This window comes from Dicentrarchus labrax, unplaced genomic scaffold (genome assembly GCF_905237075.1).
Source record: "Dicentrarchus labrax unplaced genomic scaffold, dlabrax2021, whole genome shotgun sequence".
NCBI classification, from domain to species: Eukaryota; Metazoa; Chordata; class Actinopteri; family Moronidae; genus Dicentrarchus; species Dicentrarchus labrax.
Window position 1 is genome coordinate 393,775 of NW_026136742.1, and position 13,704 is coordinate 407,478.

Consider the following 13,704-nt stretch of genomic DNA (forward strand, 5'->3'; position numbering starts at 1 on the left):
ATCATTAAACACTGATATTGAAATATTTCATTAGTACAGTATTAGTAACATCATTTATATTTAACACCAGTGACGGTTCAAATTCATTCTTAGCTTTAAAAAAACATTTCTGTCTCTGTCCTGTTCATATAATCCCTTCTATAATTCTTTATATTCTTTTTTCACTCACCCATAATGGATCATTAAATTAATTTCTGTTCATTTTAAAATGAATCTAAATAATGTGTCACCCCAAACTGAGTGACCAGACATACTTACAGATAGATCTGTCATTGCTCATCAGTCACCATAGTCTGTCTTATTTTGAAGTTTCATTTTGTGTGTTTCCTGTTTTATTTTGTACCTACCTCTCCCTCTCCTTTCACTTCCTGTCTCTGTGTCTTTCCCTCTAGTTGTCATTCTTTGCTCCGCCCTGATCACCTGCTTACCCTCACACCTGTGTAATATATAGTCTCAGTGTTTCCTCCCTTCTGTTTGTCTTTGTGTCTCTGATCAAATGTCCCAGCATTCCTTTGTGTTTCATGAGCTTTGGTTTTTGGATTCCTTTGGACTTGTTTGCCTTATTGTTGGATTTTCTGTGTACTTCTGCACTTTGCTAAGCAAAGGAACTGATTGTTCAACTGAATCTCTGTGTTATGAGTCGTGCTTTTGTTCAGTCAATGTTCTGCCTTTATAAAACCCAGTCTGACTTACCAACAATGAGCTGGATGGAAGCTTCCTTCTGTAATGAGGGAAGGGCACATTGGTATCTTCCTGTATCAGAAACTTTCACTTGGATATTTTCATGGAGACGTTTCCTGTCATCAGTCCATCCATAAACAGTCTCATGCGGAGATAATAAGATGGATTTTGATAGTCAAACATCAGTCGTCCATCCTGGTGAAGGTGGATGTACTTTGGGTCTAAATCAGGTCGGGTCCACTCCACTGTCTCATCAGAAACACTGATGGGAGGTTCAAGGTGACATGGTAGAATGACATCATCACCAGCCAGGGCTGTGATTGGTTGATGTGAACAAATCAACTCTGAGTTTGCTGCGAGGAAAACAAAAGAACAAACAAGAAACAGCAGTTAGGTTAAAATACATATCATCAAATGTCCAGCTGCACCTCTGTAGACGAGGGAGGAGACACTTTCCTCCTCAAAGGACAGTGTGTGTCCACCAGTGTTTAATGTGTGTGTGCACATAAAGGAACAGGGAGAGGTTGTTTCTGTTGAGTCCTGGCTCCTAACCTTCTTCTCATGGATGAACAGTCATCTTATTCAGAATCAGAATCTGAATCAGGTTTATTGCCAAGTAAGTTTTTACAGAGGAAAGAAATAGTCTGTGTCTGAGGTGATAGGGGTCCGTCTCAATTTATACAGGGCATACAGTTTCCTGGAGGGATGACAAATTGCAGCCGATTGTAAAAGCCCTGGAACAAAAGGGGAGTATTTGTATTTAAATGATGCACAGACACAAACTTTCCTCAGATCATGTGTGTAACGACTTAAGAGAGGAAACAAGTTGCACATAGCTCAACAATTTTGTGCTCTCCCTGCTGGAGTCCTCTGGTAACTACAACCACCCTTACTACTGCTGGTATTAGACAATTGGAACATAAATATAAGAAAACACAAAGCTACTGTACTGTAACTGCTGCAACTGACAATAAACATTATAACCATAAACTATGATATAAAATGAAAAAATACTAAAGATGAGGACATTTAATGTTACTCTATTACTTGCTTTGACTTACTGGTATTACATATTATTCTATCCGTCACACGATCACCTTCTCTGCGTAGCGATTGATACGCGGCAGTCTGCCTTTGTAGAAGTGTACCATCATCGTGTTTGGCAGGTTAAACTTCCACAGCTGCCACAGGAAGTACATCCTCTGTTGGACTTTTTTGGTTAAGGTCCTTGAGGGGTTATGATGGTACCCAGGAAGTAATAACCAAAATTTGATTAATAATATGATTACACTTGAGGACATTTGGTGTAATACAACTCATTACAAGCTGCTTATAAGTGACTGTAAGAGGTCATTGTTTGCTTTAAGTAATATGAAAAAAGTATCACTGTTTCCCCTAGTTTGAACAACTTTGTTGTAATATAAAGGGCTCCTGTAAGAAAACATTAGTTGGCTTTCTGTTTTTTACTTATGTTTATAGTCCTAATTGTTACATTGTTGAGGTGGTAATAATCTCACCGTTACTATCTTGTATCAGTAGTCCTGAATATCTAGTTTGGGTTTTAGTTTTCAGTGAGATATAAGCACTGATTGGCAGTCTTTTCTTTCTTTGAAAAAACAGTTTGAGTTTTATACTTAATAATTTTTGACATTTGTTACTCTTAGTCAGTGAGTAACTGACTAACTTGGAGCCAAGGTGAAGATGGACAGTTTTTGAAAAGTGAAAGATCTGATGAGCAGCATTGTTGAAATTAGAATAAACTGACTGAAAAACCGAAATATTATCCCATTTTTTAAAGGAATGTTAAAATTAACATAACTGTTCATACACAAATTAAATAACTACAAAACAGACATTTGTAGAATCTTTTATTTCAAAATAAAAGTCAGACATCAAATAGAATTAGAAGATAAAATTTTTTTTTTCACACTTACTTTACAAGTGAGCAGGCAAGACAACTTTACTTGTATGAAACCTTTGAGCACAGAGGCAATACAAGATGATGCATAATAAATGCATGTAAAATTACACATTTAGTGAATGAATACTGCTTGCATCACTGAATACCACTTGCATCACCCTCCCTTCCAAATGTGTAGGAAACATGGCAGTTCAACATAATAACACAATGATTCTTATTTTAAGGTGATTATACACTAATATAAACCAAGAATCGTCTTTCTGCCAGTAAAGCTTCCTATGTGATTATAGAAGGCAACTCCATACAGATTTCACAACAGTAATTACACGTCTTAAGACAACATTCAGGACAGTCAGAACAACACTCTCGACATCTCCTAGAACCAGAACCTTCAGCATCACCTGCTCTTTTGTCACAGGTCAGACAGACAACTATCAAACTAAGGATCATGATGGGTATTGCCACCACCAGAACAATCTTATGAGCAGGAGGCGGCATGTCACCTGAAACGATAAAACACAGAACAGCAATGTGTTTATGTAGAAGTGAACACCTTGTTCTTGTTTGTCATTCTTTAAAACTCCACCATGTTATCATCCATTTTCCCTAACAATGAGCATTTCATCACATTGTGATATTTCTACTTACCAACAGCAAGACTGATGAAAGACTCTTTGTTCAGTTTTGGAATATAGCGTCTGTATGTCCCGTTATCAGAGAGTTCCACTCTGGAGAGTTTCAGTGAGACGTCTCCCTGCTTCAGTGTGTTGTTGGACACTGACGTTCTTCCTTTGTAAGACGGGTTTTGATCAGTCAGTGCGTCCTCGCCTTCATGCCTCACATGGACAAATCTGTGTCCCTGGTCAGGTCTGGACCACTCTAGAGTCGTGGAGGCAGGATCTACGGCAGGATCCAGGTGGCAGGGAAGGATGGTGTCTTCACCTACTATTGCCACTATTGGCTGAGATATATTAACCACCACAGAATGACCTGAGAGAAACATGGTTCATGTTGTGAGAAAATCTTTTCACCAGTGGCTGAAAGAACCTGACACACTGCAACTTAGCCCTTGTGTTTAATTGACATTAGCCACAGCTTCTGTATGTGTAACAATGGTAGTACGTGCAAACTATACAAAGGATAATGCCTAACAAGCTGTCCATTATCAGGAATAAATGGCCTCCTTTAATTCTTTATAATAGACACCTAGAATCTCAGGCAAAAAAAGGAGATAATTTTTTATTTCATATGTTTTATAATCAAAATATACAGTATACAATATAAGTTTTTCACAAGCCATAACTCTGTGTCTCCATTAACATTTAAGAATCATTACCATCCCATAAGGTTCTAATGCATTGGAAATCCAGTAATTAGGATGAGATGTTTCTAATGTTATCTATTTTTTATGGAAGCCCATTTCCATTAATATGACTCATTATAATGAGAAACTTTCTCAAAATGATGAGATACTTTCTCAGTATTTTGACTTAGTATCTTAATATAATGAGAAGCTTAAATTAGAATAGGCCTGTGTGTTGTTTCCTTATATGCTCCAAAGCAACAGAAGCAACTGAATGAGACAAAGTTTGGGTGACCAAATGGATATTGTTATTGAAGACTACTTTAGACGTGGATTCACAAATTGTGAGATCTTATATCAGTCTCTGGACCCTAGAAAGAAAGCTACAAAAGAATCCACTCTGGCAAAGACGACATAAGACAGATATAGCTGAAGTAGCACACTTCATTGACCAGCAGTTTCAAATATCTGGCAGCATCACTACAGATGGATGCACCAGAATTTTTTTAATATATGATGTTTATTATTCTCATTGCGGTATGTTTAAGGTTGTCATCATTTTAACTATATTTACTGTTGAGTGCTTAACTCTAGAGGAATGCATATTATAATAGGTTACGATCATCATATGTTTGCAGCCTGGCTGTCCAGTGAGAATCACTTATCTCTAAAAAGTCAACTTTTCATGAGCTCAGAACAAAGCCTCTCGGCTTAGATAATTAATAAACATAGTTAATAAAGCAGATACAGTAGGCTACTTGACTGCAGTAAAATGTAGTAAATGTATTAGTATCCTAATGTCTGTTTCATTACCTGCACTGCTGTCACACCATATGAAGGGCATGATTTGAAAGGATAAAACTTACTTACCTACCTACTACTACAAAAGGCGGTCCCAGCTTGTTGAACTTTATTAATTTATTTCAAAAGAAAAAGGATTGGAAATGTTAAAGTGGTTCAGTAATTTCTAATAAACTCCCAAGCAACAGAAAAAACAACTAAAAGTTAGTGGTCAAAATGGGCATGCTGTCACCACCAGGACACTGAACACACAGTGGCTGGTTAGGTCCATGATATGATTGTCATTCAGTCACCTGACTAACAAATCTTCCTGTTGTAATATATAAAGTAGTTAAAAACACAATTGATATAGAAATTATAGTAACCAAATGGTTGTGGAGAATAAAATGAAATAACATATTGTGGCTAGGAATGAGAGAACGAGAGCTCTTAGCAATGTAATGATACCTAACACCGGGGACAAGAACTCAGAAACCCACCAGGAGCTGCAGTTCTGGAGATGCTCCGACACGTCCAGCCATCACAATGTGGCCCTTGTTAAAGGGTCAGATCTGTTCACACAGGCCGCCTGAGCCGCTGCGTTCATACCGAGAGCAGACACTTCATTCTGTGAGAAAGAAGAAAAGATGAAAGTAACATCTGTATGTGTGGATTATTTACAGTATTTTAAGCCTTATTAAGGTTGTTTTTAAAGATGTACAAAGAAACAGGACAAAACTCTAAAATATTCTAATGAACTACAAACACTACGTCAGACAAACTCATCTCTCTGCCTGTTTGTTTCTTCCACTAATGATGATGAAAATATCCTGACCTGCTCTCCTCTGCCTCTGATTGGCTGACTTTAGCCAAAGCCACTTCTCATGTCAGCCACTGAAAGCAAAGACCCGCCCTACTCGTATAGGTATATCTTTGATCTATCTATCTATCTATCTATCTATCTATCTATCTATCTATCTATCTATCTATACTCAGCCAATCAGAGGTTTCTGTCTGGGCCATGTGTGTTTGTTATGTTTGACTTCCTGGAGGCGGAAGAGCCACCCTCTTACCCAGCTCTTATTGGTCCAAATCCATCACCATTGGTCAAAGCATTAAAACATTATCTATCAGTTTATACACTTCCCTCTGTTCTCAGTTGATATTACAGTAGATAGAAACCTTATATTGTCTGCCAGTAGAGTTTAGAATACAACAGTTGAGTTATTACCATTATTATATATCAGGCTCTACATGGTGGAGCCCCTGAGCACATTTCTGAATGACTGCATCCATATTGGATCTTAAAGTCTCTCAGGTCAGCTGACCAGGGTCACTGCAAGTTCCCTGAGCTCCACTTCATAATGAAGACCGACCTTAAACTCTCTAACAGTTTACCTCTTACTGTCAGATAATCAAACTCACCTGATATATATTCCCCTCCCTGTTTGTGTGTTCTGCTTTATTGTTGATGATGTTTCAGTTTTACTTATTTATTTAGAATATATTTATTTTGAGCAGCTGATGTTGACACTGTCCTGTTGTGTGGCTCCCTCTAGTGTTGAAGAAATGACACTAACAATATAAAGTACATAGAGCATGTGCACATATCTCCAGACGTTATGATGACCAGAGAGTTGAGTATTTAATTGTTTAATTCAATAAAATGGATGAACAGTAGTGTTTATAATTATTCCCTGAGGGAGGAAATGTTGAGTTCAATGCAAACTTATTAAAAAAATGTCATAAAAAAAGTTAAAACAAAAATCTTTTTATTTCCAAACAATCACAGTTTCAGCCTCCTGCAGTCCAGATGTTAGTATACAGAACAGACAGCTGTTATATGACAGCAGACTGCATTTCATACAGTATGGTGATTTTCACACACAGGGCAGTAAAAAGAAGATAACATGAAGCAGAAACAATGAATAAATAAAATACCGGGAGTTAAACAATGTAAGGAAATAAATGCAACCATTGATACTTACACACACAATTTAACAATGGTACCTTAAAATAATAAAAGTGCTTTTCATTATTCCTTCTGGTTAAACAATTCTACAATGTAAAAGTCAATAGAGGGAGCTGGACATTAACATTGGACAGAGATTGAATCCAGTTAAAGTATCTGAGACACCAACTCTGTCCTGGCAGTGGTTTATACAATCAACACATCAGAAAGAACTTCTGAACAATTCCCTACAGCTGCATTTCAATCAAGAATATTACACAATCAACATTCACATAGAAAGAAGTTCTGGATGAAATGGTCTGTATTTCTTCTTCAAACATAACTCTGCTCTGTACTGACCCACAAAGTACTTCAAATGAGTTCAACCATAAATATCTACAACAGTGAAATGCAGTAAAAAAAATGAAACCAAAAACATCATTTATAAAAGTAAAACAGTGACAGGGAACATTTTACTGCACACTGAGTACTTGCAGATGATACTTACTGATACACAGCGCCACCATGAGGTCAAACAGGATCATCCAGTTTATGGTGAATACAAAGGAAAAGCTCTCACATAACTTCAGTCTGTACTGACTGTATGAACCTTTAGAAAAACACATTCTGACATTTTCACATCAGAACATTGTTATCTTTGCTTAATGTGCATGTTGGTTATTTTTTCTGATTAACCTGTCATCACTCCTGGTGTGTGATTGTGGGATTATGTGGTTTTGTTTTCTACCTTGGTGTTAGTGAGGTTGTTTCTTGTTGGGTTTGTCTGCTTGTTCTTCCCCCCTTGTCCTCTCTCTCTGTCTCCACTCACCTGCTGCTCACCCACAATCAAGCACACCTGCCTTCGATCAAGACTGCACCTCACCACTATAAGAAGCCTGGCTGACATCCAGTCCCTGCTTGATCGTTGTACCACACCCAGTATGTTGTGTGCCTTGCTTCACCTCCTTTGAACTTGTTAGCCAGCTTACCAAATTCTTATAACGGTTTCCTCTGCTACCAGATTCGCCTGTCTGCCAGCTCTCTGCACCAGTTTGCCTCTACCACCTTCATCACAGGACTCAAACCCCAGACTTCAGCCAGTCTCCAGACCATAATGCTTTTGGGTTCAGCCTCAGAATCGTGACAACCAGGATGTTTTACTGGAGGTACCTGATTTTTCTGTCATTATTCCAACGGGATTGCTTCAGCTGTCCCTCTGTGCTGGAAGATATTCTCTCTCTTGTCCTGTTGAACACATAATAACAACACAAAACAAGTTATCAGTCATTAAACATTTTTAGTTATCAGTACAGTGAGATAGGAAAGGGCGATTATTTTATCAGCCCAAGCAGAGTCAGTCAGCAGTGGAGTGATGACACTTGTTGTTATTGACAGTGAGGAACTACAAGTAAAGGAGCTTGTCCCAGATCAACCATCATAATCAGACAGCAGGATAGTGAGAAAGCTCAAACACACTGTACATGAGAGGCAGGGTGCAGACCCCCCAATAAATGATTTCTAAATAAATGATGGAGTTATAAACACATATTAGCTGATATTAGCTTTAGATACACTGCTGAAAACATGTTTCCATGTAAGGAGGACTGTAGATTGTTCCCCTCATCACTTCCATTGAAAGTACTTTAGGAAGAGATCTTTAATGTCCAGTATAACAGGAGGAACCATTACAGCAAGAAAAACCTGTTTCACTGTTCACTGTTGTTTGAAGACTGACTGAAAAACTGTAAACTGTCTTTTTAAATGGAGGAAATGGAGAGAGAGAAGATTATTGACTTACTTCTATTTCTACGTTTCATCCACAATACAGCAACTGCAACAACGACAGCAATGACAGCAACAACAATGCCAGTTATAGCACCAGTGTTAATACCAGTGCCACCACCTGAAAGAACAGAGGAAAGATGTTGAGATTTGTTCTTCACTGTTCCAAGATAACATCCATCAACAATATTTCCACAGCCACTTCTTCTGTGGTTCATGGTCACAATACTTGGGTCAAGCAGACTCAAGAGGCTTTGTTGGCGGTCCCATAAATGGACATTTATTTACAGGTGCTTCCAGGAAATGTATAAAACAAGGAAACCAGAAAAAATATTTACATAAGAAACTGAGGCTAAATCAACTCATAACAACAAAAGAAAAACAACATTTACAGCACAAGCCCTCCCTCTCAGCCAGCCTTTCCCTCTTAGATGCCCCATGACGTCAGGCTAGAAATGAAACACAGAAAGGTACACAAGTGACAGATGGCGTGGATGAATCCACTTTGTCACAAAGACACGGGACAAATGATAGGAACAAATCAGGGAATCATCAATGAAATGAAACTGAGAATAACTTTGAGCAGAGCTCTAAAACACTGATTTGACCTTTGAGGGAGACTGTTGTATAATGCAGTGTTTCTCAGATGGGGCTACTGTACCCCTAGAGGTACTTTGCAGTATGGCAGGGCAGTAAGTTCATTTAAAAAATATCAATCATGCATCGTTCTTACAATAATGAAACAACAGAAAATGTCAATGTGAGTCTGATGAACTCATTTTCATGATTTTATATTCAATATTCCTGTTTTCAGTGCAATCATGAACTGCAGTAAGTACCAGGAGTACCTGTCTGTGTGTCTGAGGAAAAAAGATTAAATATGAAAATATGTGATAAACTTCAGGCCAACAGGAAGAGTAGACGACATTGAATAGAGACACAAATGAAATATTTTCTCACCGATATCATCAGTCTGACCTCCTTTGTTCCTGCTCTCCTCTGGCTCTGTTGGACAATTAATACAAAACACATAACAGATAAAATTTCCTCTGATTTGAATGTGTAATATGTTAGCTGTACTCACCAACAGTGAGGTTAATGAAGCCTCTCCTGACCTGACTTTGCAGTTTGGGAACATTGCAGGTGAAACTTCCAGCATCCAGTTCAGTTACGTTGGTCAGTTTTAGTGAAATGTTTCCTCTGATCATTTCTTCATGGAAGACAGATGTTCTACCTCTGAAGTTCTCATACTGAAGATCTAGATAGTCCTTCCTGTTTCGTGTAGACCATGCACGATGGTTTTCCATTGTGTTTCCACTCCACCAATAGACTCCTCACATTGAATGGAGGCTCCAGGTGACATGGCAGGATGGCGTCATCACTGACTGTTACTGTAACTGGTTTGTCTGAGCCAATCACATCAGACTGTCCTGCAGAGACAAACATCATATTTACACTTTCTGTTACAGAATCACTGAGCATGTTGTTTCCCAATATGGTCTGAATTGAGAATTTATTTTTAAAGGTGTTTTATTTGTTCACAGTAAAGCCTTTATACATCTGTAAGAAAGTTCCAGTCTGACTTACCAACAATGAGCTGGATGGAAGCTTCCTTCTGTAATGAGGGAAGGGCACATTGGTATCTTCCTGTATCAGAAACTTTCACTTTGAAGATTTTCATGGAGACGTTTCCTGTCATCAGTCCATCCATAAACAGTCTTGTGCGGCGATAATAAGATGGGTTTTGATAGTCAAACATCAGTCGTCCATCCTGGTGAAAGTGGATGTACTTTGGGTCTAAATCAGGTCTGGTCCACTCCACTGTCTCATCAGAAACACTGATGGGAGGTTCAAGGTGACATGGTAGAATGACATCATCACCAGCCAGGGCTGTGATTGGTTGATGTGAACAAATCAACTGTGAGTTTGCTGTGAGGAAAACAAAAGAACAAACAAGAAACAGCAGTTAGGTTAAAATACATATCATCAAAAGTCCAGCTGCACCTCTAGAGACGAGGGAGGGGGAACTGTGCCCACCAGTGTTTAATGTGTACACAAAAGAACAAGTGTGAGGTTCTTTCCGTTGACAATGGTTTTATTCTTACATGCTGGAACAAGCATTAAACCACCTGCTCCAACTCACCTGTACTTTCAGAAGCTGTAGAATTACTGGTAATCAAAGCATCAGATATTGTTAAATTAAAGGTTTTTGATGAACAGACTGTTGTTACTCAACTGGCCAATGACACAGACTCTGTATTTAAACTCAGCTCAACTAGAGGATAGATGAAAAGATTACAAGTGTTTTTTGGGTAAACAGTGAAAAGCTTATTCTGCATTACTGTCTCATCAACACCCTTCAACATAAAGGACAGAGCAAAATATGTTCATGTTCCCATGATATTTATGCACATAACACACAGTCTTAACTCTAATGGTCTTTTTCTGTGTGTGTATCATTTTATTACACAACCTTGTGTTGTACAATGATCCATACATTTCTTTGATTGCAGTTGGTCATCTGTGTCATTTATTCAATGTCTAAAAGACCTGTAGGTTAAAGAGTTGAGCTAAAAAGAGGAAGGTTCAACGTCTAAATGTAACAGACGTTACTGATGGATGATAAGATTTGACCTCTGCTAACACTTTCACTTTTCAATCCTGAAAAACTTGATACCCAACGCCTACAGACAAATGAGTAATAAAAAAAGAGAATAAAATCTCCCCTTTTAGCATTTTGACAAGTAGAATAAACCCCAGCCAAGCATCAGCTATTCTTCCACCACCACACACACACACACACACACAGTTATACACACACACACACACACTGTAACCACATAAACACAACACACACACACAAAGAACACACCTCTTTAAATGAACACAGAAATATAAACGGAAGAAAAACTATTTGTCAGACTGAGCAGATTAAAGTAGTTCAGGCATCCCTGCCTCATCAACCCATTCAGATTTAAGAAGAACTTAAAAACACTTTCAACAATCCAAACCAAACGTGTACAGACAAATAGAAATATAATAGATATAACAACATAAATTGCTCAGTGGACTCACCATCGTCTGTCAGACAGAGACACATCAACAGCAGAAGAAACTTCATGTCTTTCGTTGGGCCTTACGTAGGGTTACTATGGTAAGGAGGGTCTATGAACCAGGGGTCCCAAACTTCTTGGGGCCACTACTGTTAATGTCATCCTGTAGGAAGGCACCTTCAACATTTAAGTTCTACAAGAAAGCACAATATTCTGAAGATGTCATTTATATCATTGTATATTAAATATTAAAATGTATTAGTTAATGAATTTCTACAACATGTGCAACATATTCGCCTCTCTTAGAGACACAATTTAAACCAGAGCAGCTGGTTGTTTCCCACACAATGAACTGTGGAGGAGAATATTTCTAGAGCTCATTTCTTTTTTCATTCTCTACTTTATTTTGGTGTTTTAGTGTTGACTCACATAGTATTTTTGCAGCCAGTGAGGCTTTTCATTGGCTAGAAACAAAAAACACTGAAAGTTTTGGCTAACCTTCTCAGGAAGGGCTGTTCAAATTTAAGGCCATAATGATTTTTAAATGAAAACGGAGCCAACTTTCCTTTAAAAAATAAGAATTACAATATGATTCTTATAATGTAATTTGAGCCTGTTGTTCCTTTAATTTTCTCCAAAACCATATAATAAATGAAAAAGCTATTGCATTGGCTCACTGAACATCCTATGTGGTGTGCACACAGAAACACAGGATCAACAGTTTATTACAGTCAGTGGGTCGGTTATTGTTTGCACAGGTGTTTGATGGATGTGGATGATTGATTTTTTCCACACAAAAAAGAATATTGAAGAAATGTTACAAATCTGAATAATTAAAAGCAAACAAAACTACTAACAATAAATAAGTTAGATCATTAAACTTACATCATTAATGGATCCACAATCTGAGCTTATTTTCTCTTTTCTTCTTAACATAGAATCCTTTAGCAGGTTCTCTTTGTTCTTCTCGGTGAGGTTTGGAGGGAAAAGAAGGAAATCTGATCTGAAGTGTGGAGCTTTATAATCCTGGGGGGACTGGTTTAGAGAGCAGTGGCAGTTATCCAGGTGGGAGGAGACTTGTGATTTCACAATAAAATCAGTCCAAATCTCCCATGAGTACAGTGGAGGTCATACTATACAGGATTCCACTGAAAGATTTAGCCAACTTACTAAAAAAAGTGAAATATGACCATTCAAATATGAAGACATTGTGATTACTATAATGAGAATTAAACAGACTTTCCCTTTAATTAACTAGAGTACGGTAAAATAGTTTTAGCTAACCTACTGAAGAAAAGGAAATATAAAATCTCAAACGTGAGGCAATATAAATTGTTAGGATGTAATTTTTTCCTTCAATTTTCTCAATATCTTAAATACATTTACTTGATTCCAGTTGACCATCTGTTTGTATTTATTCAGCACTCAGTATCTAAAAGACCTAGATTAGAGTTTAGCTGAACCTGGTGGAGATGAGTTGAAAGGAGGAGGTTTAACTTTACAACCCTGAATAACCCCAATGAGAAATAGACACATAATAGACATAAAACATATTTTTTAACGTCTAATTGCTCAGCGGACTCTGACCCCCCGGATAATGACTAAGACAGCGTTCCACCTCCTGTGCACTGCTGAGCTGTCACCTAACCCCTAACTGTTGCTGGAGGCCCATCACTCCTCAGTCACATGTCTATTAACCCTGTGTGTCCACGATTGTATTTGGAGACAAGGAAACAAGAATCTCCCCATTGAGGATTAATGAAGGACATTTTCTTCTTCTTACTTCCATTTCAGTTTCAGCCGATGGATCACTGTTTGTGCATTTGGCTACAAACCAATTACGCACAGCAGTCTAGTTATTAAAGATTGTATTAATAAGAGACAGTTTGAAGAATATTTATTTGTTTAGTATTTTAGTGTTTGACTGGTTGATTTAAACCCAGTTTTCTATTCTATTTTTGATTATTTAATGTATTGATTTGAATAATTGATTGACAGTTGCATCTCAAAATGTATTAATGTTTGTAACCTCTGGGATGTTGTTTGTTGTTGTTGTCTTTTTTCCCTTTTGAGCAACTACAATGTCGATGAAAACTGTAAAACTCTTCCTTGTTCTTTCTAACTGAACGTTGTTTCACAGACAAACACTGAAAACAGAACTGCTCACCAAAGCTGATCTGAGAGCAGCCACTGAGAGGAAGACAGTGGTGATGGATTATTGTTGTAGACAAAT

The 13,704-nt window shown here is 37.8% G+C and overlaps 1 protein-coding gene, 2 long non-coding RNA genes and 1 pseudogene across 14 annotated transcripts in view; 1 reads left to right on the forward strand and 3 right to left on the reverse strand.

Annotated features, from left to right (window-relative positions):
* The window catches only part of LOC127359612 (V-set domain-containing T-cell activation inhibitor 1-like), a 52,837-nt pseudogene that overhangs the window by 27,522 nt on the left and 11,611 nt on the right, over window positions 1-13,704 (reverse strand).
* Window positions 1-13,704, reverse strand: part of LOC127359613 (CD276 antigen-like) — a 60,708-nt gene that overhangs the window by 26,204 nt on the left and 20,800 nt on the right. For 3 of the 12 annotated variants that reach the window (XR_007882674.1, XM_051393575.1, XM_051393578.1), the window contains exon 6: window positions 6,441-7,881. The exons of 4 other annotated variants lie outside the window; for them this stretch is intronic. Coding sequence is in view for 5 of the 8 variants with exons in the window: in XM_051393575.1 (XP_051249535.1) it covers window positions 7,841-7,881 (41 nt within the window). In the remaining 3 variants the exon portion in view is untranslated. Of the gene's footprint in view, window positions 1-6,440; window positions 7,882-8,434; window positions 8,540-13,704 lie in introns of those variants that run through there. 5 more of the 12 variants (XM_051393577.1, XM_051393576.1, XR_007882672.1 and 2 more) reach the window with 3 other exon arrangements.
* On the forward strand, window positions 797-10,287 carry LOC127359630 (uncharacterized). The gene is made up of 2 exons (XR_007882682.1): window positions 797-911; window positions 10,225-10,287. It is a non-coding gene; the product is annotated as an uncharacterized LOC127359630 (long non-coding RNA).
* Window positions 2,618-5,337, reverse strand: LOC127359629 (uncharacterized). Its single transcript, XR_007882681.1, has 3 exons — window positions 5,186-5,337; window positions 3,251-3,592; window positions 2,618-3,105 (listed from the first exon to the last, which is right to left on the reverse strand). It is a non-coding gene; the product is annotated as an uncharacterized LOC127359629 (long non-coding RNA).